Source organism: Abrus precatorius, unplaced genomic scaffold (genome assembly GCF_003935025.1).
Source record: "Abrus precatorius isolate BTA unplaced genomic scaffold, Abrus_2018 Scaffold7, whole genome shotgun sequence".
NCBI lineage: Eukaryota > Viridiplantae > Streptophyta > Magnoliopsida > Fabales > Fabaceae > Abrus > Abrus precatorius.
Window position 1 is genome coordinate 3,079,352 of NW_020874417.1, and position 25,300 is coordinate 3,104,651.

Here is a 25,300-nt window from a genome sequence, read left to right on the forward strand (position 1 = left end):
CCAGATCAAGAAGACTATGTTTACCCGGAAAAAGATAGTGGAACTTGCAAGTTTTTGAAGTTCATCGGGTCCCTATACTTCGAAGGTAACTGTGTTTAATTTGGCTTAGTTTAGCCACAATGCGTATCTGCAACTTTCCTTTTTTGCATTGCCTTCAAACATGAAATTCTTAATCTTTGAGAGCAGAAGAGAAGAATAATAATAAATGTTCAGAGTCAATTTCCAAAAACACAAAGGCTTGTCCTCAGCATGAACCAATGAGATCCACTCCTTCAACCACTAAAGGTTGAGATTTATTTCAAATATCTCTTTGACATTGTTTCTTTTCGTATAGATTTTGATGATGTTTCATTTTCCGCAGGAATATCAAAGAGTAGAAAACCAGTTGGTGAAAGTCCAGAGGAAAATGCAAGAGCTAGTTCTATTATACGCCCACGTGCAGTCTTATCTAGTCCTGGTAATTGTTATTAGTTGGAAGTAATAATTAATCTTGATTATAGACTTTTACTTAAATGCATATTATTTTTGAAAAATGTAAAAAATGATTTTTCAACTGAAAACTAAAGCTAAACTAAATGATTTGAACTACATATTGCTTTCAGCCAATGATGGATTAGTTGGAAGCATAAATGAATTGAACAAGACTGCATACTCAACTCAGAGAAGGAAAAGTGCAAGAGATAAGATGGAAGCTCAAGATAAGGTTTTGTCTGATCATGTGAAGATAGGAAAATCTTTGAACAGGGAGGGATGTAAGGCATTCAAAGACAGCTCTTTTAGAAGCAAAGTGCTCTTTAGAAACTCTTAATCTTGAAAAGCTGTTGAGTTTTAAAGAAAGGAGATCACATTAATTTAGTTGGAATTTTATTCTTGAGTTGCCTTTTGGTTACCATTTGAAGTAGAGAGTGTTTATGAGTAAAGTGTTGACGTATCATTCATACCGTTTTAATTTACATGCTTATGTTCTTAAAAATTCTAACAATTTATAACATTTGTGTAAATTGACAATTGTGAGATTTTTTTTATATGAAATATTCAATAATTCTTTTAACACTTCCTCCGATATTTTATGCAGTTTTTTTTTCAAGATTTTAGTAGTGCTTATTAAGTTATTATAAGATACTTTATAATTTTTATGAAGTATTTATTATATTTTTATATGTATCCTTAATAAATAAAATTGTTAAAAATTTAAATTAATACTAACACAAGTAAATATTAATAATAAAATTAGATCCAATGCTATCAAATAAAAAAATTTATCTTATCATAATAATTTTTAAATAATAAAACATATAACTAACTTTAACAATTTTTATTAGTTTATTTTAATTAAATGTGTCTTGTAAAAAAGTTAAAGAATATATATATATATATATATATATATATATATATATATATATTCATGTTTTCTTAGATTTAGGTAAAATTAATACTTTATTTTTAATAATTTTAATTTTATCTTTATCTTTTAAAAACTATTAGATGGTACACATTAACTGTTGATAAAACAAGAAAAAATATAATTTAGGCATAATTTAGATAAATTTCTCCAGAGTCTTTTAAAGAAAAAATTAATATAATTTTTTAATAAATTTAAAATAATTTATCTCTTCAAATTTTAAAAAAATTAAATGAGAGAATTTCTCAATTTAAAAAAAAAATAAAGAAGTATGTCTAAAAAAAATTCATTAAAATATTGTCAATCCACACAAAAATTACAAATTGTTAGCATTTTTAAAACATAATCCTATAAATTAAAGTTGATCACAAGGCAACTTAATAAAACTATTTTAGGAATTAAATTTTAACCAAATTAATGTGATATGTTTAAATTTTAACCCTGCCTAATAACGATAGAACTTTTAGGCTAAAAATCAATGTTAGATGTTCAAGTCATTCTGACTTACGAGATAAGTTTTGGAGAATCCTATATGTTTTACTATTATTATTAGTTCATGATTTAATTTGAGGTGAGTTTTAATCAGAGTGAGGATGATTGTTTAGTGATGCAGGTTTAATGATATTTTGTCTTAAGTTACTTTTTTTTATTGATGGTGCTCTAGTTAAGGTCATTTATAGTATTACAACTGAAGTTACTAATATGATATTAGATCAATTTTGATCAATGTTACCACATGTTTTTGTTGAGGATGTTCTAACTGAAGTTATTTGTGGTGTTATTAAGACGGTTGTCAAAGGCACTTTGAGATCAATTATAGTGCTATCAAATAGTTATGTTGTAATTGGATCAAATAAATTATATTAAAAATTGTTATAAAATAATAAATTTAATCTATTAAAACTGTAGCATTACTCAGACAATAAAACTTTTAGATATTTATGACGAAAACAAGAAAAAAAGTTATATGGAATGAAATGACCAAACCCATTAAAAAGAAAAAATATTTTGTAAATACCTGTTAGGATGTTTACACATAAATAAAATAAAAAGAAGTAATTGATGTGATATTATATTTTTTTTATATATATAAAATGGAGAAGGAATGCAAATCTATATTTAGTTCATCATAAAAGAAGAGAATTGGAGGATTGAAGTAGATGTGAGATCTTAATCCACTCAACCAATCATGTTATTTATTGTTTAGTTTAATACAAGGAATTGTGGGGTAAACTGGGCTTAAACAAAAAGGACATTATTGGGCTGAAGCAGAAGCCACTGAGCAGTAGTTTTTATGAAAGAAAGAAGCAGAATACATTTTATTCACTGTGGACTGTGAACACTGCAATGTAAGGTCACACTCATGCGATCTTGACTTCATTATTTATGTGTGATAAGAAGAGAAGAAGAAGATTGTATATGTATAATAACATATAGTTAGACACGATTATTGTTTGATAGAAAATTTTAATAATTAGTATCAGAACAATTCATACTTAATTTATGTATAATTTTGAAAATTTTAAAATTAAGGTTCCAAATTAAGATTTATTAATTTTTCATAATTCTGAATTGTAATATATGGTGATAATTATTTATCAAATTACTCTTATAGTTGGTACTGCACATTTGAATTTTCGTTCAATATTTAATGTGACGATGTGCATTTGGATTTCTTTTTTTCACTATAATTTAACGGTAGGATGAGTTTCATTCAAATACTGTAGTACTTCAATTTGAATATGATGTATAGATTCAGTTTGATTGAGTTTCTATGATAGTTCATGTATTTGTGTTTAACCATATGTTATTATTCATATAAAATAATTTGTGCTTAACTACATGTTATTATTTATATAAAATAAAAATTACAGCACAATCATAGATTTTCTATAAACCCATACCTCACTTTATAATAAAAATAGAATGCCAAAACGTACTTAAATTCGCTATTAAAAATAATGAAGGTTATGAGATTGATGGTAAGTATTTGATTTTTCAAACATAAAGCACTTTAAGTTTTCTTTTGGGTTTCTCTTATGATTAAGATAAATAGAGAAAGAACTAAAATTTTATATTTTGTAACTTTCTCTACAGATGAAAATCATAACTTTTGTACGGTTACCTCAAATTTAAAAATTATAATTTGACATCTTAATAAATTATAATATCACTAATAATATTTATACAATTAATCTTTCATGACATATATACTCTTAACAATAAATTTTATATTAATTAAACTACTTTAATTTTTTAATTAATAAAATAATAATCCTAATACATTTATATATGACCCAAAATTACTAAAACATATATCTCCCCCACATATCCACTCAACCCAAAGGTTTATTTTTAAGGTCTATTCGATCACAGATAATCATTTTTTAATTGATAATTTCAAGTTAAAGTTTGATCCCACCATAAATAAAACGCGGAGAGGGAAAGGTTGCAGAAATAAAAGGTGTTGAGTGTTGATGGCTGAATTGACAATTTGTGTGGTTGGCTGTCGCCATTCCCCACCACACCTCTTTCATCAAACGACACCCTATTTTTCATTTCCCGAGCCGTGTGATGTCTGGTCCCACCTTTGTCGGGTTGTCGTTTCCAACCCATTATGTTGGTCCCCCCATTCTCTTCTCCTCTTTGTTTAAACAATACTTCTCATTCATTGGTCAATTTTCTTTTTTGTGTCATTAGAATACTATACGTCTAGGTAACATATAAACTTTGACTGTACCATTTTAATTTTTTTTGCTTTTAAAAGATTTTTAATAAATTTAGGATCTGTAAAAAGCTGTTAAAATTTGATAAATAATTTTGTTATAAAGTTTATTCAAAATTATACATTTCCATATTTTTTAAACATATCTATTTTTTATTCTTTAATCTATTTTAAGAGTGCAGATAAACTTTGACTATTTTGTTATCTTGTCATGCCCCCTTCAACAGATTACTCAATCCAACAGCTATAAACTAATTTATGAATTTTGCTTATTAGCCTTCAATTGACAGTTTGGCACACCTGATAGAAAGTCTCAGTTTGTATCCTTCTAAAAGGGCAAAATGTAAAGAGGGGGTGATAGTTGCAAATCTGAATCAGACCAGCTGATGATTATGTTGAAAGTTTTAATTTGAGTTCTTTTCATATATTTTGTTTACTTTTTAAAAAAATAATAATCTAACAGGAACATTATCCCTTGAGGTGAAGCTTATGAATTGGATAATTTTTAAAGAAAAGTCAAACTAATTTTTCTTTAATCGAACTCCAAACAACAGTTTGACTGTGTGACTTTTTAAAAAAATTATTCGGTTAAACAAACTGTCAAACCAGCTGCTGGTAAACAAACTCCACGTGCTGCCCATTCTAAAATCTTTACGATTATATAATTTTACAGTGATAAGTATATTTAATTTGGTCTAATTTAGTTTGAGACTCAGATTTCTTACTAAATAGTTAAATACATTTACATAAAATATTTAATATATTCACAAAAGCAAAAACAAATTTATGCAACATCATAGTAAAAAAACAAAAACAAAGTATGTATCATGTAACATGTGGATTGCGACTTTTTCTGCCAAATCCAGGGTATGATACTATGTATCTCATGCTACGAGGATGAGAAATTGAGTAGTGTTGAATGGATCGTGTCATATCCTATCGCAAGTGTAGAGGGTAGACAAAGAAAAAGACGAGAGAGAATCCAGAAGAAGAAGAAAAAGATAATAAAAGTACAATCAAGTTAAAGCAAAACATCGATGGAGGAACCGCACAAACCAGACCAGACAGGTGGGGCCACATTGCCTTTCCGACACCGTCTCTCTCTCTCTCTCTCTCAATTCCATCACCACTCCCACCTAACCGTTTATTGTACTCAAACCTCAATTCCCTTCTTATTCTTCCACCCCTTACCTTATTCTTCCACAATTCTGAGTGATTGTGCTAATAGTGGGTCGATGTCAACGCTGTCCAAAGATGATAACTTGGTGCTGTCTTCTGAAGACTCTTCGTGCCCAGAAGAGTCTGAGCTTGAATTGGGTCTTGGGTTGAGCCTTTCTCGCTCTTCTTCAAAGTCTCACAACCATGTCCATGGTCCTTATGCTAGAATCTACACGGCTAAGGATTTTTCTTCTTCAACAGCATCACCTTCTTCTTCTTCCTCTTCCTCTCCTTCCTCTTTGAGCCGCCCCAACATAACTGCTGGCACCAAGAGAGCTGCTGATTCTCTTGTTGCTAATAACCGTCCCAGGTATATATGCATCATCTTAGTTTTGAGTATCTTACCTTGTTGTTCATACAATCGTTTTATAATTCGATCTTATTAAATTTTTATCTCATGTGGAGTTATAGATATTTGGTTTTGTGCTCCTGTCCAAAATTTATCTTTTATTATTATTATTATTTGTGAATTTATGAATAACATGGTGTTGCTTGCTTGCCTTAAGAAATTAGATGGGCTAGACTGAGATTAGAAAGTTCAAAGATTAAAAGAATTGAGTGGTTATATAATAGAACATAATTTTATGTTATTTAATCGTATTATCTTTTTGTTTTAATCTTGGTATCTTATTATGAGGTTGCCATTTACAACAATTTTGCCCTTGTGGGAACTTGTTTTGTATTGTCAAAATCCGCAGGAGGGTTTGGTAAATAGTAATGGTCATAGTATTTTCGAGTGACTATTTATGTGATTATGATGATCTAGATTCATTTGGTTGCATAAATGTGGGTGGAATTTATTTCATTAATTCTAAACGTTGGAATTGTGTTATTCCTGAACTCTGAAGAGCAAGATTGCAATAATTTTCCTTGAACATGGTTGAAACTAAATCTTATTGGCATCTTGGTTGATTATTTTTTATCCAATTCCATTGATAAATATACAATATTAAAATTCTAATCTAATGCGTGCTTAAAGGTTTCCCTATAATTAGATTCAGCAACCTAAAAAGAAAAAATAAAAATAAAGGGAAGTTTTAATCAGCAGCAAAATTAGCATCAGAATCATTACTGAGGGATGAGAGAGGCTAAAGTTATATTTGATTAGAACATGCTTTAACATCTTGAAAATTGTATGTTTAATTTTTAAGATTTTAAGGGGATGGGGTGTGGTATGATACCCTCCCCCCCACTGCAACAAACAGTTTGGCCCCTGTTTTAACTATGGCATGTTATAGTGGATCAAGTCAATCTCTTATGTTAATAGAACCTTTATTTGTCTGACATAAGGTTAGCAGCAACTGATCTTATGGAAGTTGGAGTTACCCATATAGTTTATGAAGTATATGGAGTTGTTGATTGGTATCAATAGACTAATAGTGTGTTTGGTAGAGAGTAATTCTAGAGAAATGGTTGCATGTTTTTTAAAAGCTCTCTCAGGAATTTGACAAAAATAAGCAATTATTTTTAATAAGTTGTAGAATGATTTTCTTGCTTTTAAATTGTAATCCTTTTTTACTATTTCTCAAAGAGTTGGTTTACATTTTACCACTTCTCAACAAGTAGTTTGCCATGTGCAAAAGACATTTTGCTTTATTTTGTGATGATCATGGTTTTACTTTTTCTTAATGATGTCTGTAGTGTTGCTGTCCCTTTCTTGAAACAAAGTGAATCAAATAGTTACAAACTTTATTCTCTTTTCTTTGCTGATGGGGTTATTATTTCTGTTGTGATTGAAATTACCAAACAGCCAAGTAGTTGGATGGCCTCCGCTTCGAACATATAGAGTGAATAGCTTTAATAGCCATGCAAAATCAACTGAAGTATTCAACTCTATGCCTGGAGAGAGTAAGAGCAATAATACTGTGGTAAGGAAGACTGCTGACAATGGCATTGATAATAACAACATTAATATCAAAGAAAAGGGACACCTCAGGAGTTCCCCATTTGTCAAGGTAAATATGGATGGGATACCGATTGGAAGGAAGGTTGATTTGAGCGCTCATAGTTCCTATGAAACCTTAGCCCAAGCATTGGAGGACTTGTTTAATGAATCAACCACAGTCATCACTTGCAAAGGTGAGTTTACTTTGGTCTTTAAATAAAGAGAATGCACCACACCTTCAGGGAATTCTGGCATGTTTTCAAAATCACTGGTTTTATCTGCACGGTTAATATTTTATTGACTTTGCGTAATTTCTTTTGTGTCTACTTTAAATATGGCTTAATAGTAACTTAGTACTTCCTCTCTTGTTAACTTTGTAAATACTAGGCATAAATTGTCTCAAACTCAATGGTATATTATGAAGATTGGTGAAAATTTACAAAATGATATTGATATGGGGATCAATGTTACCAAATTTGCTTGGTTACTTTGAGAACCACAAACTGGTCTGCATGTACTGGTTCATGTGTGAATTGGGTTGCCGTCATTCAATACCCTGAACAAACCAGAGAATTTCAGGAGATAGGAACAGTGAGTGTCATGGATGAGTCAAAGTTGTAATGGAGAACATAGACTGGTGTGATTGATGGTGATCTGCAGAGAATCAGGGTGAATTTGTTGGTTTGGAGAATGATTCCCACTAGAAATGGATTTGATGATAGCAATGATTCAATGAAGGACCATATGGTAGAAAAGAAGAACCAAATTTGCTTGAAGGGGAGATTAGGGTTTGCATTGGTTAAAGATATGAACCATGGGATGGGCTGAAAAAAATTTAAGAGAGCAGTTATTCTAATTCTTAAAAAGAGGGTTACCAGATGGAGGAAGAGGAAATATTGTAAGTTGGAGTTTTTTTTTAAATAATAACAATAAATGATAAATGATAATCATTTATAAATGAGTAAATGTTGGGAAATTATGTTTGCATTGAAAAAAAAAAAAAGCAGCAGTCAAACTTCATTTCATTTTTTTAAGTGAATGAAAAAATAAAAATATTGTACATTTATAATTAATAAAAATGTAATTATACATACATGTGGGTGTACGCGCACATGCATGCATCAATTTATCAAGTAACATACTGCATACCCGTATTCATATTGAAGACTATATTGTGTTACATAACACCTGTATGGATTCATTTATGCAGGGGGCGATGATAGGTTTAAACTCTTACTCTCATCATCCCCACATCATGTTAAGAAAAGATTTGTTCTTTGTAGTTTGTACTCCTTTTGTTCTGGCATATCTCATTTTCAGGAGCTTTTATATGAAGCAACTATTTTTTACTTTTTTCCAACTGCCCAGTGGCATTGAGCAAAATGTAAACAAACATACTACATCTTGATGCCATTTAATTCTCATGCATATCATTTTTTCTATTTGGGTTTTGGGATATATGATACCATTTAATTGTGTTTTCATTGTATTCTATTACCTTTTTTTGCCAATGGTATTGACATCATCATCAATAGGATCGCATGGGGAGGATCATGGCATTATTATTGGAGGAGAAAGGCATTCAAAATTGTTGGATGGATCTACCAAGTTTGTGCTCACTTATGAAGATAAGGAAGGAGATTGGATGCTTGTTGGAGATGTTCCTTGGGTGTAAGTAATTGGTCCGCAAACATCAATTTGATTTTAGCAACTATCAAATCAATGATGTTATTACGAATACTTCTGTACAAAAATAATGTTGTTTTGTCAGTTAAGTGTCAAATAATAGATGTAATGCTCTGGTCAGGAGATTATAGGATTGTATCTACGTGCTGGGAAGCGATGTTTTTATAATCGAACCAATCATTAAACTAGTAGAAGCTTTGGTTCATACTTTCCTTGTTCAACTATGGCCAAATTGATGATATATATAAAACCCAAAAACATGTTATATAGTGGTTAAAGCTTTCTTCCTAAAGCCCAAACTGGTTTAGCATCCTGTTTTCAAATTACTGGTCTCATAATTGGCTACCTGTCCCTGTCTTCACAAGAATCACAACAATACTAGGAAGTATCTGCTGGCTAGTAGTTAGCCATCCTTCGATTTGTATGCAGTTTCTTTTTAGGGATGCTCTGTCTAAGTTCTATAGTTGATAATGATTTTATTTGTGAGAATCTCTATGTTTTCATACTTTCTTATTGTGGAGGCGCATCCATTCTGTCTATTCCTGTAGGAAGTTCTGCCCAGGATCCTATATGAAATCACTGGTGCCAGAAAGTAGTTTCAAGATACAGGCATTAATATTTAATATATTACAATTCACTGCTGTTTGCACGGCCTATACGGCTATACTAATATTCCAAAACTTAATCTGCCATTCAGAGCCATACTCTATTAGATAGTGCCCATGTCTTTTTGCTTGAACAAGGAAAAGTATTACTTATTTGCCTGTCTTTTTATGATTTAATACTGAAAATTAGGGTATCTCATGTTTTATCTGCTTTGATATTTATCTATCTTACTCTTTCAAAATGCGATCAGGATGTTCCTTAGCTCGGTGAGGAGGCTAAGAATAATGAGGACATCTGAGGCTAATGGACTTGGTAAGCAAATGCATTCTTTTTCCAAAAACATAACTTACCCTTCATATTTCCTTTGCTAATTACTGTCTTGTTTGCAGCACCAGGATTGGAAGAAAAGAACATTAGACAGAAAGGCCAGCCCATATAGATACTGTTTCCACGGTTAAGGACACAAAGAATTGTAACACAAATAGAAGAGGAGGAAAAACAGAAAGCTAAAAGTAAAGGAATAGTGCAAGTAAATGGAATTCTGAGATTTGATTGATCAAATCTCGCACTTTTGTTGATTAATTCAGTTTGTTTGTTTAATATGGTATATTTGTCAGTGCCCTCTATTCATCATCACTTAGAGGGTGTAGGCATCATAGATTTTCATGCATTACTACTAATCATACATGTCAGACTGTTTCTTACTGTTGTAAATGTGGGATGTTTGCTAACTTTCTCAGCCATAAAATTTTGATTGAACTTTCTTTCCTTTGAAAGAACACCTATTTTCTGAAAGGACTAGTTTGGTCATATTTGATTATTTGTACAATTTTATAATATCACTCGTTGAAAATTGTGAGAGGAATAATGCCATAGTGCAAGCCCACACCTAAGAGATTCATGGCTTTGCTTTTAGACAAAGCTAAAATGTGTGCAAGGTCTGTTTTTTCGTCAATCCTGTGGACAAAATCTTAAAGCAAAAGCAATCTCGTGGGTTTAAGGAGAATGCTTACGGGAAATTTGACCAAAATCACTTACGGGTACTTGTGGCACTCATTTTGATACAGACGGCGTTTGATTTAGACAAGCACCAACGAATAGTAAATAAGAAATCTAATGACTTTCGGGAATGTAAAAGTACTTTATGTACATACATTAGGCATACACATACCAAAAAGAGAAATTAAAAAAAAATATCTGTTATTCAAATGATAGTAGGTACAATTGCTTTCTTTTGGTTTCTGACTGAAATATATGCTTCATCACCAAAATAATAACTCGTAGTAAAGTTACGTGCAAAATTTAATCCGTTTTGATTTACATATTTTAAGAACAAATGTGAACCACTGGATTGATTACAAAATTACAAGAAAATTAACAAAATAGTACAGAGAAAAATCTGATTGCGATTGGGAAAGAGAACTTCATTTTTGGTTCCTACAAAAGGCCATTAACTGGTGATGTGTTCATAACCGGCATCTCCTTGTTAGCTGCAAATGTTTCATTGCTCCTACCACTCTTTCTCCTAGGCTTTGCCTCTCCAAGCATCATTATAACGTCCCTCATGGAGGGTCTGTCCTTGGGGAGCTTGGCAGTGCAAAGAAGTGCTATTCTGAGAACTAAAAGCATCTCTTCTTGAACATGCTTACAGTTTCCTACACTAGGATCTAATGCTGCTTCTGGAGATTTGTTGTCTATCTTCCTTCTAATCCACCCTACAATGTCTATAGATTCTCCAAATTCTGGTTCTAAAGGCCTCTTTCCTGTGAGAAGCTCCAACAGAACTACTCCATAACTGTAAATGTCAATCTTTTCATCCACTTTCAAGGAGTATCCATATTCTGCCAAGTAATAAAACACTGAAATGGTTAGAACTATAAATCTTGTACATCTAAGAAAGAAGAAACATCTCTTCACAAATATGAACATAGGCAGTCATCTTTTCTATCCTAATCTGCTGATTGAAATTATGTATTTTGAGCTTTCACTCAAAGTATTCTGAAAATTGAATAACATAAGAGTTATGAACCTTATAACTATGCATGGACTAGTAACTCACCAGGGGCAATATATCCATAGGATCCAGCAATCATGGACACTGTTTCGTTCTTCCTGATCATCATCTTGGCTAACCCAAAATCTGCTATCCTTGCGTCAAGATTTGCATCAAGAAGTATATTATTTGACTTAATGTCTCGATGGATAATGGGTGGATGACAGTCATGATGAAGATAAGCAAGTCCTTGAGCAATTCCCAGAGCTATGTTATACCGGGAAACCCAATCTACAAGTAATCTTCCTGCTTGTTTACCATGCAGTGCATCTCCAAGGTTTCCATTGTGCATAAATTCATAAACTATCATCACATCAGTGTCATTATAAAGAAAGCCTAGTAGTCTGACAATGTTCCTATGCCTTAGCCTCCCTAAAAGATTCACCTCTCCAACAAGGTCATCACTGCTTCCTACTTCAATATCAGATCCTGATCTCCACAATTTTTTTACTGCCACAACTGTACTTGATTGTGGTATCTCGGCCTTGTAAACAACCCCAGTAGCTCCCATGCCAATCACGTTTGTTTCCTTGATGCAAGATAAAATGTCACTACTTGTAAAATCAAGCCTCTGAAATGCCATCAATCTCCAAGGCCACCCTTTGCTACCCTTATAAAATCTTTCTCGAAAGCACAATCCATCAGTGTACCACCTTAGGTATAAAGATCTTGCTACAAAAGTTGCAAATCCAATGACCAATATTGATGATATTCCAATGATCCATCCTACAATAATGTGCTTTGCATGTGAGCTCCTTTGGCTAAATAAATATGCTGAGGTTTGGCCACATGGGGGGAGGACACCACCACATAAGTCAGCATTGGCCTCAAGATCATTTGGGTTTATTGTTCGTAGCATGCCATTTTCTGGAACAGGACCTTCTAGCTTGTTGTGTGAGACATTGAATGTTTCCAGAGCTGGAGACATACCAAAGCTTTCAGGTATTTGACCAGTCAGAGAGTTGTTAGAAAGATCAAGAATGGCCAATGTAGGCATGCTTGCTAATGCTTTTGAGATTTCACCAGTCAATTGGTTGTTTTGTAGGTTCAAGTTTACCAATTTCTGACATGAAGCAATGCTTGCTGGAATGCTTCCAGAGAAACAGTTTGATGAGAGATCAAGGACACCAAGTGAGGGACAATCCTGAAATTGATCAGGGATTTCACCTCCCAACTTGTTGTTGGATACAATGAAAGTTTGCAGATTTGGAATGGAAATAATGGTGGAAGGAAGAGACGAGTGAAGGTTGTTTCTGGAAAAATCAATGAAAGAAAGGGATGTAGAAGTACCAATGTCATCAGGAATTCCACCTGTGAGACTATTGTTAGCTAATTCTAACCTCTGAAGCTTCCCAAGTTTACCAAGACCCACAGGAATTGTCCCAGAAAGAAAATTGTTATGAATTCGAACGCGAACAAGTGAAAGACATGTTGATAGGCTTGCTGGAATTGGACCCAAGAAAGCATTGTTGAAAAGTATAAGCTTGGTGAGATAGCCCTTGGTGCAAAGAGTTTCTGGAATCTCACCAGAGAGTGAATTGGATGATACATCCAACCACTGCAATGGTGAATTCTTGCCAAGGTTACTAGGCAATGGCCCTGACAAAGAATTGTTCCATAGCTCAAGCACCTCTAGTTGAGGCAAATCTCCAAGTCCAAAAGGCACAGGACCTGATAACTGGTTACGCATGAAGTTCAGGAGCTGTAAATTCTTCAGCTGACTTATTTCAGCTGGAATATTTCCTGATAACATGTTGTCTGAGAGATCAAGTTGCACCAATGAAGTCATGTTGCCAATTGCCGGTGGAATCTTGCCTTCAAAATTGTTCTTGTATAAGAAAACTGTGCTCAACAATTTGAGCTTTCCCAACTCAGCTGGAATTTCACCACCAAGATTGCCTTCTGCTAAATCAAGATACTTTAGCTTGGTGAGATTTCCAAACTCTACTGGAATCCCACCTTCAAATTCGTTGTACCCAATGATCATGCACTCCAGTGATGAAAGTTTTCCTATCTCTCCCGGGATTTCCCCAGTGAGATTATTTCCTGATAAACCAAGGAACTTCAACTTGTGCAAGTTACTAAAGGATTTTGGAACTGACCCTTCAAAGAAACTGCCTCTAAGATCCAATGTCTCTAAGGAAGAGGCATTTCCAAGATCCTCAGGAAGAAAGCCAGAGAAATTGTTGCTGGATGCATTCAGGGTCATAAGCCTCGATGCCTTTCCAAAGCCTAATGGAAAGTCACCAATGAAGAAATTCTGGCTTACATCAAGATTCTCCAATGTGGTCATATTGGCTATGGACTTTGACAATGATGAGGAAAAACCATTACAACACAAGTTGAGAGAAGTGAGACTTTTAAGCCTTTGTATCTCATTGGACACAATTCCACTCAGATTCATGTGAGAGAGATCAAGCTTCTCAACACTTCCAACTGAGTTGCATTGCACACCAGTCCAGTTACACTGAACTGTATCCTTCCATTCTGCTTTGTCCAACAATTTCCAATTATGTAGACTATTCAATGGATCAATAAGACCTTCTTTTATAGAGAGTAATGCAGATGCTTCATCATCTGCAGCAGCAACAAAACCATAAGAGAAACAGCAAATGTAGCAGAAGTAGAAGAAAAACTGAGGTTTCAGCTGCATCTTGTTCTTCTTCTGCTTGATCAATCTCTCAGTTCTCCATCATTTGCACTCTCTACTGGAAGAGAAGGATGATAATGTGGGGGATGGACAGAACACTGACAGAGAGTGACATCTCTAGTTTTTGAGGTTGTGATTGAAAGGAGAAAGGAGCATTACTAATGTAAAATGATTGGATATCTAAGAAGGCTTGGCTAATAATAAATCATTGATTAGTTTTGGTCACTTTTAAGGACTTTTCAGGTTTATGTATTGGTATGGAGTTCCAAATCACATTGTAATGTTGGACAGTGAAGGTTTGGATTTATTGGAAGTTTCTTCGACATAAAACATGGGACTATGGGAGAGAATGTGGCCCTTCACTACTTCTTCCTTTATGTGGTATCAACTTATCATTGTCTTTGTCAACTTGGAGGAATAGCGATGCAGTTGTTGTATTCTTTTATATATGAAAAACATGTATTGTTTCTATCCTATTTGTTTATTATGAATCTCTTTTAAGGAAATTATATTCTTTCTAAAAGATTGAGAATAAAACAATGAAAGAATTTAAATCTTCTGCATTGAGTGGATAGATCGGGGTGAAGTATTCATTTAGTTTCACTCCTATTATGTTTTTGTCTTGCTTTTCTAGCTAGATAATAAATGCATATATATAATAACATAAATAATTCACTTCATTTGGAAATGAGAAAAATATAATCAATAAAAAAATTATAAAAAATTGACCTGCTACCATGTATTGTTAAGGTAACTTTCTAACCTCATTTGAGCTTTTACGACAATAGCTTTCAAAACCTTTGTTTTCGGGGTTGTTAATAAACAGTATCTAAACTAGAAGTACCCTTGCCATGCCAGTACATTTAATTAAAATAATTCATTAATCTACTTTAAGTGTGTTCCACATGATTGCAAAAGTTGAATTTCCAGAGGATTTAAGGCGTAACTTATATAACTATGACAAAGATTCAGAAATGATGCATAAAAATGCCCCAACTAACATACGGTTAAATTTAGGATCCCCAAGTACATTGGTGTACATGTGAGATTATCATAACATCACAATCCAAATCAAAGCCATGTGATAGTGGGAATCTTTTAACCAAAAAGAGTAAGTGAAGGAACTATGGATGCGTACCTCCCCCTTTTTTTATAATACATTAAGATAAAAGGAGGAAGAAACACAGGAGAGAAATAGGATATATATAATTAAAACGGAAATATCAGAACCATTATCCATCGCCCACTTCATGGTTTTTGCCTCATAAATGTTAATTATTCGTTATGATTTGGAGAAGGGAATCTTTGCATGTTACAAGGAGAAAGATACATGAAAATAAGACAAAATTTATCCTCCATAAGAAAAAATTAAAGGGCTACAAAAATGATTTGAGAGTTATTTTTAAAATTAGAGCATCAGTTACTATATGGATTAGAGTTACATACACTCAATTTATCATTTGTGACACACTTAAAGCAAATGCAAAGGGACCAGCCAACAAATGATCCCAAGCAATGTAAAAATAAAAAACTTCAGCTCTACAGTGTGATGGTCTAGAACCAAAAATCCTCAAATGGATCTGAGAATTATTTATTCATGTTAATTTCTGGAGGACATTTCTCTATCTTTTACTTTTCTTTTGAAGACAAATAAGAAGCACGCAAAACATTAATAGATGAAAGAAATGTCATGCCTTAAGAATGGTGAATAAATTATTAGTGAAATTTACAAACAGAAGGAAATGGGAGCAAAGTGCTGCACTAAATCAATCATGGTCTGAGCCCACCTACTGCCACCTCCTTCAGATGAAAATTCTCTCTTTTTTGTTTTAGCACTTTTATCTCTTTCAATATTCACATGCATGCATGTGGGGTGTTGGTTTTAATAAAGTGATAATATTACTGCCCCTTCTATTGTTTGGAAATTGGAACACATATGGCACCTATTCATTCATGTACTAGAACAGATGGAAGCCATGTGAAATAGCAGCTTCCTAGTGAAGTACATTTTTCCTTATTATTGGAGAGAGACAGTGAGGATTTCAAATAATGAATTAGTCTTATATTGAATTATTTGATGGTTCTTCTTTCTTATACCCTTTAATCATCATTGGAATCCAAGGAATGCTAGAATGAAGAGGATGTTGAAAACATTGCTTACGTGTGTTCACGTGCCTTTATGCCAAGGAAAACCGCAACCAGCCTTTCATCATTTTAAAAATGAAAAGAAAAATAAAGCCCATATTACACACAGCAAAGCGATGCTAAAACGGGATCATGGTGCTCCTAATTGCACATGTACACACTCGAGTTGCTGGAACAAATTATCATTTTCCAAAATTATTCTTATTTCCTTTTTCGTTGGTCCAATTTTTTTACTTTTATATTTTTTAGGGTCAACCTTTACATAGAAAGGCCACAAGTTATTTTGGGGCTTTCCATGATGTACACCTTGATTCTGACCCAAAAAAGATGTATACACCCTCATATGTGTTTTGGGCTTGTTTTGATTCCCTTCCATAAAACAGAGTACAAGTCAGGTAACACATTCCATCCTTGAATTTTATACCCTTTGGACTTCCAAGCCGATATAGATTTAAGATGACATTATCTCATATGGTTCAGACCCAATATGTATTGGGCCTCAATTTGTTCTACCATGTGTGTTTTAAAACATACTTGACAAAAAAAAGAGTGAAAAAATAGTATAACAAATAGTCTTTATTGTTCTTTTTCTATATGCCCTTTCATCTTAAATCTTTAATGTCAATTTTGGGATGATTTCGATTAGACAGGCCTAATTAGGTTGAAAGTGTAACATTATGGTTTTTAGTCTTTTGATAAATCTGTATATACGCCTGGGTTATTATTGTTAAAATACTAATCATGCAAAACATATCTGGGTGGGCATGGATTCAATTTACCCGAAACAATAATAATAAATATCATAATTAATGCAACGTGTATCATTCATGGGCTGCCATATCAGCATCTTCAATCTATTGTCTGATCACTATATCACACACAAGTCTTTACAAAAAGCAAAGAATTATCATCACAAGTGAATGGCTGTCTTTGTTACACACCAAACATTTTGGACCACAATTTTACTCTCCTCTATGACTATTAGAGAGAGAAGTGAACTGAGCTGAATCTCTCTCCCTCTAGCAATGGCAACTCTGCACTCTCTTGCATTGTCCTCTCCGCTCTCCAATTCACTTCATAAGCCACACTCATACTCAGGTACCCTCACCCTCTTCAAAATGGTATATTTACTAGTAAAGGTGATGAAATAAGTTGGAAAATTTTGTTATATTTGTCAAATTAAAAAAAAAAAGAATATATTTTTCCTCTCTTAGCATGCTTGCGGATTCATCTTGCATGATTATTAGTAGCAGTTTGTTCTTCTGAAGTTCTACACATGAAATTCCATAATGTTCAGTGGATTAATTTGTGGGGTTTAGGCCTTATGAAAAATATTCAACTTGGTAGCTTGGTTTGCCTGTAATATGATACATTTGGCATTCCGGGGGGATGAGAAAAGCAAAAGTATGGTGGCATTGTTTTCTTCTTTTTCATTTGTTTTTGCTCTCTTGTGTTCTTGACTACATGAAATTCTTGGTATGATGCTTCAATTTTCCTTACAACACCATACCTATCACAACAAAAGTTTAGAATTTTAAAAGTTTCCAGACTTCCATGGTGGTCGAGATTTTTCCCATCTTGAGGAGGGACAACTAAACATCTTGCTGAGAGAAGTATCTGGAAAGATGATTTTATATACTTTTCAACTTAAAACACATTGATGGAACAAAAAGTGTGATGTTCTTGAAGACATGCATAGTGTTGATATATTGCTTTGCCCAACTTTCTGACAGTTCTTTTGATGTTTTAAGTGATGGCATCCCATTTAATAGGACAACCGAAAATTTACAATTAATGACAAAACTTGTGCTTTAATTTTAAGCTACAGTGCTACACTGCATCATTCTATCTATGTGTAGAGCAATTTCTTGTGTCACCTTCGTTGACCCCTAACCTTGATCCCAAAGTATACAGGTTCTTCGAACTTTGAAGATAGATTTGATTTCTTTGAAGATATATAGCACTAGAAAAACATTAAATAATGCTTATGAATTATGATCTGATTTTTGTGGTGAATATAATGGACTTCTTGTTTATGCAGTCCCATCATCTATTATCCATCGAAGTGCAAATTCTTCATTTAACGGTCAAAATTTACACCAACAATGTTTGAGGTTACCTGTGCTAAAACACAAAACTCCCATGCACATGCCTATTGTGATGATGGTAAAACCAACAATACAGTTCATCCAAGGAACTGATGAACAAACAGTACCAGATGTGAGATTGACTAAATCAAGGGATGGAACAAATGGAATGGCTATTTTCACATTTGATCAACCCTCGGTCTTTGATTCATCTGGTGAAATAGGTGATATCACTGGTTTTTACATGATTGATGAGGAAGGGGTCCTTCAGTCAGTTGATGTGAGTGCCAAATTTGTCAATGGAAAGCCCTCACGGATTGAAGCCAAGTATGTAATGCGGAGTCCAAGGGAGTGGGATAGATTCATGAGATTCATGGAGCGATACTCCAATGCAAATGGTTTGCAATTCATTAAAAAATGAGTTAATGTGCTAACTATGCCCTTCTATTCTTTTGTCCTTTGCAAGGAAGTTTGTTTTGCTGAATATAGTAAGATGAAACTTGAGTGAAACGTTAGATTGGCGTGCCTGTAACTTCAATTCACATACTCATTTCCTTTCTGACACCCAAGATTCTATTAAATTTTCCTTGTCCTGAACCTGTTTAGCTACCAAGTAACTGTTTTCTAAGTAGACAAGTTGGAAAGCTCATTATTCAATGACTTCCTTCTACTGTGTTTTGAATAAGTATGAAACTCTGTTGGGAAATATGGTATACCCAGCATGATACTCAGTATTTTTTATAATTATGTTTGGTGTGTGACCTTTCTAATTAATTATTACAAAAATAATCATTTAAACGGGTAAAAGGAAAAGAGAGATAGAAATAAAGGAAAATAAGAAGAGCGAGGAAGTGAGAAATGTGATAAATGATGGATATTGTATGCTTAGATGTGCATTGAGTTCATGGTATACATATTATTTGCATTAATGCATGCACGTCCATGGTTAGAAAACACTAGACCAAACACACATTTAAATAGAGATAGAAAGAAACAAGAGGTGAAAAATAGATGTAGGTATGAAAATATGTTGCATAAGTTCAATTGATTTCTTACAAAAAAAAAAAAAAAAAGACTCACTCTTAGTGTTATTGTTACATGAGCCTTGGTCTAGTTCAGAAATGAGCCTCATATGTCGACAGTGTGAGCACTTCAATTGAAGTTACTGATTGAAAATCTAAAGGTTTACATGACATCAGAAATATGCAAGCATAAATTTGCAAAAATATTATCAATCATTATCAAAACAGTAAAAAGTGTTTGCCTTTCTAAAAAGAGGTTAGCCATTTCAACTTGTTACCCTTCTTTCGTTTATCTAGCTGTTCACCAGCATTCTATGTCACTCGATTTAGAAAATGATGTCGGTGAAGGAAAGTATGCATATGTACTGGATTTCCTTTTCATTGATCATTTTCTCGATATAACATAAGACAGTGGGCAAATCAAAACCTTGTGCAACAACTTGTTGGTCAGGGTCTTGTCCAATATGAATTTTCTTGGAATCAGGATTAAGGAGCCAATGGTTTTAATTGTAACAGCTGTATTTTTTGGATTAATTATAGTTATATGTGTTGCATCACACTACTGGAATGGTACTTCGCCGAGAAAATTGCACAATAAATAATCATACTGGTAGATGGGAAGATTACAAACAGGAGGCAATTACACGCAGACACAAAGGAAAGGTTTACTAATGATAATTGACAAGCATTGCTATCTAAGCATTTCTATTAAGGAACAAAACATCATTTACCAAACTGAGAGATATTTAATCAGAGAGAATCTATACATCTTCATTTCATTCATATCACCGACATAAAAGAACCATTACATAACTTCGAAGATAATTTTGCAGTAACTACTTTTCTAACACCAACTGTTTAATGGTCATTTTAACAATTAGTGATATGAATTGGACACACCATAGAATTTCATATTTTAATCAATTAGATTTATCCGTGTCAAACAATTTCTTGACGACGAACATAAAAGAGACAATTCATTCACGCAGGTGAAGAGCAAAATGACACCTCAACTAATCAATTTGTGACTTCAATGGTTAAACTTGCTCAGAATTACCATTAACCATAATAAATTTGTATATATTTCCCATATGAATTAAATGAACAAAACTAATACATGAAATGAATTATTAAACCCCCCAGAACAGCCATTCTAGGAACCACTAAGCCTGTAAGGAGAATACATGAAGCAGAAATCAGAAAAACAAAATAAAAACCTATATAACAAAAATGTGTTAAGCAAAGAATGTCTCCCATGCAGGGTTTTTCACCGAGGAACCTCGCTCAATATACTTAGACACAAGTTCAGCAGTAAGTTCACAGCAAGACCCAGCAATAATTTGCAATTATTCCCCAATTCAGCTAAAGCATTTCTATGTTTGCATTGAACTGCACAGCACCCTGCAGATTTTTTCCTCCTTTCCTTCATGATTGATTTCTTTGCTCATTCCTCCAAGAATTTTTTGCAGCTTCAGCAGAGGAATTACTGGAATCTCCACTACCATCCTTTGGTTTGGAGAAGAAAGGATCCCATTCATGAGGTCCTACCTCATGATTTCCCTCAGGCAACAAAGCATATTTCCAACTGTTCTCCTCAATGAAGTTGTCATCTGTTCGATCTTCAATAATATCCTTCCTCAAATTTGTAACCTTGTCAATTATTGCTTGTACAGCAACATCAAATGCATCTTTAAGAGTTTCCAATTTAGAGCGAGGATCAGCATATACTAGTCTTGGAATGAGACTAATGACCTCTTCTCTCATGATTTTTACTTGCTCAGGAGGTATCTGACTGAGTCTTTCCTCTATACTGACATTCCTCTTACGAATATCATCCTCTGGAATGAAGACAGAATACTTGGTGTAATTCTTGGGAAGATGCCAAGTATATTGTGTATATGCTGAACCTGGATGGAAGAACACAGGTATACAACCGGCCAACATTGAATCAAAAGCGGATCTACGTGTGTATGAATCACCCTGAGGTTGCAAGCAGAAAAGTGAGCTTTGAAACATCTGCATTATGCTGCTGGGAGAATGGCATTTACTTTCACCAAAGTCACATTCCAACAGCTTACAGACCTGTGACCTTTTGCACTGATCAATTAACTGACCCCTGATTGATTTCGGGTTGCCGGGACGTGGAGCTCCAGCAAAGGAGAAAAGCCACTTCCTCTCCAATTGCCTCATTCTGTCCTGCCAAATGAACACGTCAGCATCTTTTGCCGGGTGGAAGTATGCAGGATATGGAATCCCAAAATCATTGGCATTCCAGGGGCTGGACTCAACCACTAACATAGACATATTCTTTGCTGCTGGTAAGAACAGAAGCTTATTGCCCCAATCCGATTCTTCATCAGATAGTCTCCTGAAATCCCAAGTTATCCTTCCCGCAACAAGAAAATGGTCTCTTCCATTCATTATGCTCCACTCTGGTCTCTTCATAAGCCAGTCAACCAGATCAAGCGAAGCTGCATCCCTCACAGAAATATTATAACCCCAAAGATAACGTGCAATGTCAAACCCAGCATAAAAGGGCACAAAAACTGCAGCAGCAATAGAGGAATCCTTTGTCAAGCATTCATACTGTTTCATCCGATTGCTGAAAATTACATCAACAGCAAACTGATTCGTAGCATACCAACCAGTATCAGAAAACACCCCTTCCACATTCTCAAGGGGCGGACCAAGGCCATCATTGGTGGTGAACTTGCACATATTAGTCCAAAGACTCAAACTCCTACACTCCTTCAACATATCCTCATTAAACCTAGAGGGAAGATCATGCACATAAATATACCTCCCCCCACATGGATCACTCTTGTTTTCAGCAGTTCTCAATGCCCTCGTGAAAGGGTAACTCTTCTCATGACGGGTGTCACTCTTTCGCACCTGAGGCACATTGAAGCCAATCTTTCTAGGAGGGGCTTGCACTTGATGGGCATCAGTTACATGGATTAAAGTAGGCTCATAATCAACAGAAACAGGTGCTAATTTGATTGATTGATCAACATGATTATCATCATTAAAATTATTATTACTATTACTATTAGTATTATCTCCTCTAAGTACCACAAAATGGAAATACAAAAGCAAGAACCAAAAAAAGGCAGAAAGGGATGCCAAACAACAAAGCCTAGAATTGTGGTACTTGGGTGACCCTTTCTCCGTTTGATCAGGGCGTCTTCTCATTGCATTGCAAACTCAATCACCAAATTTCACAATTCATAGGTCAAACAGCGAAGGGGCAAAAACCGAAATCACCAAAACCTAAACCTAACAGAAAAGATTGTGATTAGTGGCAATCTAAGAGCTTAAAACAAGGGGAACATAACAAGTAACACCCTGCAACTATGCTTAATAATATAATGATCAAATAGAGGTTGTTGGAATGAAATCAACAATAAGTGTAGGCACTTAACACAACAACAACAAGGAGTGAGAGAGAAGAGTTTAGCATTTGAATTGAAGAAGTGAAATTTGCAGGGATAAAAGAACGAGGAAGACGGAGGCGCAAGTTAGCAACGTGCTCGTGTTGTCTTATGTGTCGGTGTCGCGTGGGATTGAGACGCGTAGGTGTGAAATTGTTCCCTCGCAAATCCCAATCCCATCATCATGTTTATAGCTTTTGCATGCTATCAATTTGCAATAACTCATCCTCAATTGGACCCACTCTCACATTTATGTGTTCTATATTTAAATAAATCAAATCAATTGGTACCTAATCAAATAATTAAAAATATTTTTATCAACACTTCTAGAATATTAGTTGAAAAAAATTATATATATATATTTATAATGTAGTAATATGAAAAAATTTTATTCATACCTTATTGAATAAATCATCAAATAAGTTTCTATATTTATAACAGAATAAATCACCAATCGATGTTTGACCATTTCACTTTTAAATTTGAGAATCGTTACTCAATTTGATCTCTCATTGGAGTCTAAATTATATACATTAAAGTAAAGGTGATTGATGACAAAGCACATATCAAATTAACAAATCATAATGTTACAACTAAAATAGATAGATAAAAAAAATCATTAAAAAATTGTAGCATTCAATTCTATATTTTTTTTAAAATATGATAAATAACCTTTTGTTCTATACAATGTATGAAAGGTTAAAAGGATTGATATTTAATTAATACTTTATTTAAAATTAAATTTTATTAATTAATATCTTAAAAATATTAATTAAAAACAAATAAAAAGTATAAAAATACACTAAAAAACTATTTAAAATTATAATAAAAATAATAATAATAATTTTAAATTTTTAATTACTTAACATTTGTTCTTAAAATCCATCCTTTTAGTCATTTGGCACGCATTTTAAAAGAGTGCATATTCTCAGAAGCTATAATTGCATCTTGTGAGTGACTAGCTGTATTTAAAATCAAAAGGTGAAGCCTTTTGGGTTTCCTTTAAGAAGAAAAGGAAAAAAAATTCGCTTTTTCTTAATAAATCATCATTAAGGTGTTAAGCAAATTGCATCTTTATAGAATTTAGAAATCATACTTTTGCTTAAGGTTGCTTCCTTTCCCCTTTTTGTTAATTAATTTTCATGAGTATGAGTCGCATCATTAATTAATTTGAAACCATAAAAAAAATTATGCTGCCATTCAATTTCTTCTATTACGTTATTGAAAGAATTTAATTAGAATATTTATAAAAAATAATTTATAATAAAAAATCAAAATAAATTAGATTGATAGACAGTCAAACCTCAAACTCCGCGAAAATTAGGTCAAAGAAAATGAAAGAATATTAAGAATACAAGTTTTAACACATTTTAGTTATTAATTAAAATTTATTAAAAAATATAAAAGTGTGATTAAAATTCATTAAATTAAGAGTTCGATTCAGATAATCTTTACATTTTTTAACATTTTTAATTTAATAATAAAAAAATATATTTTAAAAAGTATTAAAAAAAAGTTGATATGAGAATCGTGGAACAATTCGCAAATATACGCGTCATCGTCCATTTGTCAAAGCCCGGCCACACCAAAAACTGTTGTTTGAATAGAATGAAAAAAAAAATTAATAAGAAAATATTATAAATTCTTCATTATTTATTTTAAAAAGGTTAATATGTATGCTTAGAATAATGATTAAAAATATTAAAGAAAATTACTGCCAATATTCTTCCCATGATTTTAATACATTTTTATTATATTTTTAATAAAATCTTTTATTTTAATTCATTAACTATCATATATTAAAATACTTGTTATTTGAACTCTTATTCACTACAAATTTTTAAAAAGTAAAATTAAAGAGATAAACTATTCTTCTTTTAAAATGTAATAATCTTTTAACTTTTTTTTTTAAATAAGCAAAATATTAATCGTTTTGTTCCACAAAAACATTCTTTAAGATGAACTTGTCTTGTCATCATTTCAATCATTCTATCCAGAATATTCAATCAAAGTTATAAATAGCATGTTTGATTACAGAAACTAAACGTATACACTTTTCAAAACTAAAAATCAGGTTGAATTTAAAAATAAATAAAACAATTTTTTGAAAGTTGTTTTCACATAACTAAATTGGTTCGAGTTTAGGTAAAAAAAAATTTCTAAATCGATTAAAAGGTTTTGGTTTGATTTAGTCTAATTCTGGTGTGATTTTAACAAACGACCCTAACTAAAACAATTCAATTATAGTTGAGTTGGTTTGGTTTAGGCAATTGGATCTATTATTTATTTATAAAACAAAAATTATATTAAAAATATCATAAATATATACAAAAATTATTTTAAAAAATTATGAAAGATTTATGTGTACTATTTATATAGTCTTATGTGTT

At 32.9% G+C, this 25,300-nt stretch overlaps 4 protein-coding genes across 5 annotated transcripts; 2 read left to right on the forward strand and 2 right to left on the reverse strand.

Moving 5' to 3' along the window:
• Positions 1-5,029: 5,029 nt before the first annotated feature.
• On the forward strand, positions 5,030-10,313 carry LOC113871196 (auxin-responsive protein IAA11-like). 2 transcript variants are annotated; one of them, XM_027508112.1, is made up of 5 exons: positions 5,030-5,655; positions 7,096-7,424; positions 8,766-8,901; positions 9,773-9,834; positions 9,912-10,313. In XM_027508112.1, exons 1-5 carry the CDS (start codon positions 5,165-5,167, stop codon positions 9,959-9,961), a joined length of 1,068 nt encoding a protein of 355 aa, XP_027363913.1. In that variant the 5' UTR covers positions 5,030-5,164; the 3' UTR covers positions 9,962-10,313. The 2 variants fall into 2 exon arrangements, 1 of the variants encoding a protein (XP_027363913.1); XR_003505771.1 differs by having other exon boundaries at positions 5,122-5,655; positions 8,766-8,912; positions 9,912-10,260.
• Positions 10,314-10,959: 646 nt separating this feature from the next.
• Positions 10,960-15,078, reverse strand: LOC113870734 (MDIS1-interacting receptor like kinase 1-like). Its single transcript, XM_027507175.1, has 3 exons — positions 15,070-15,078; positions 11,582-14,243; positions 10,960-11,363 (listed from the first exon to the last, which is right to left on the reverse strand). Exons 1-3 carry the CDS (start codon positions 15,076-15,078, stop codon positions 10,960-10,962), a joined length of 3,075 nt encoding a protein of 1,024 aa, XP_027362976.1.
• A 2,211-nt stretch (positions 15,079-17,289) lies between these two features.
• On the forward strand, positions 17,290-19,021 carry LOC113872391 (photosystem II reaction center PSB28 protein, chloroplastic). The gene is made up of 2 exons (XM_027509912.1): positions 17,290-17,468; positions 18,412-19,021. The coding sequence occupies exons 1-2, from the start codon at positions 17,396-17,398 to the stop codon at positions 18,876-18,878; spliced, it is 540 nt and encodes a 179-aa protein (XP_027365713.1). The 5' UTR covers positions 17,290-17,395; the 3' UTR covers positions 18,879-19,021.
• Positions 19,022-20,548: 1,527 nt separating this feature from the next.
• On the reverse strand, positions 20,549-23,067 carry LOC113872390 (xyloglucan galactosyltransferase MUR3-like). The gene has a single exon (XM_027509911.1). It carries the CDS (start codon positions 22,669-22,671, stop codon positions 20,905-20,907), a length of 1,767 nt encoding a protein of 588 aa, XP_027365712.1. The 5' UTR covers positions 22,672-23,067; the 3' UTR covers positions 20,549-20,904.
• Between the last annotated feature and the right edge of the window lie 2,233 nt (positions 23,068-25,300).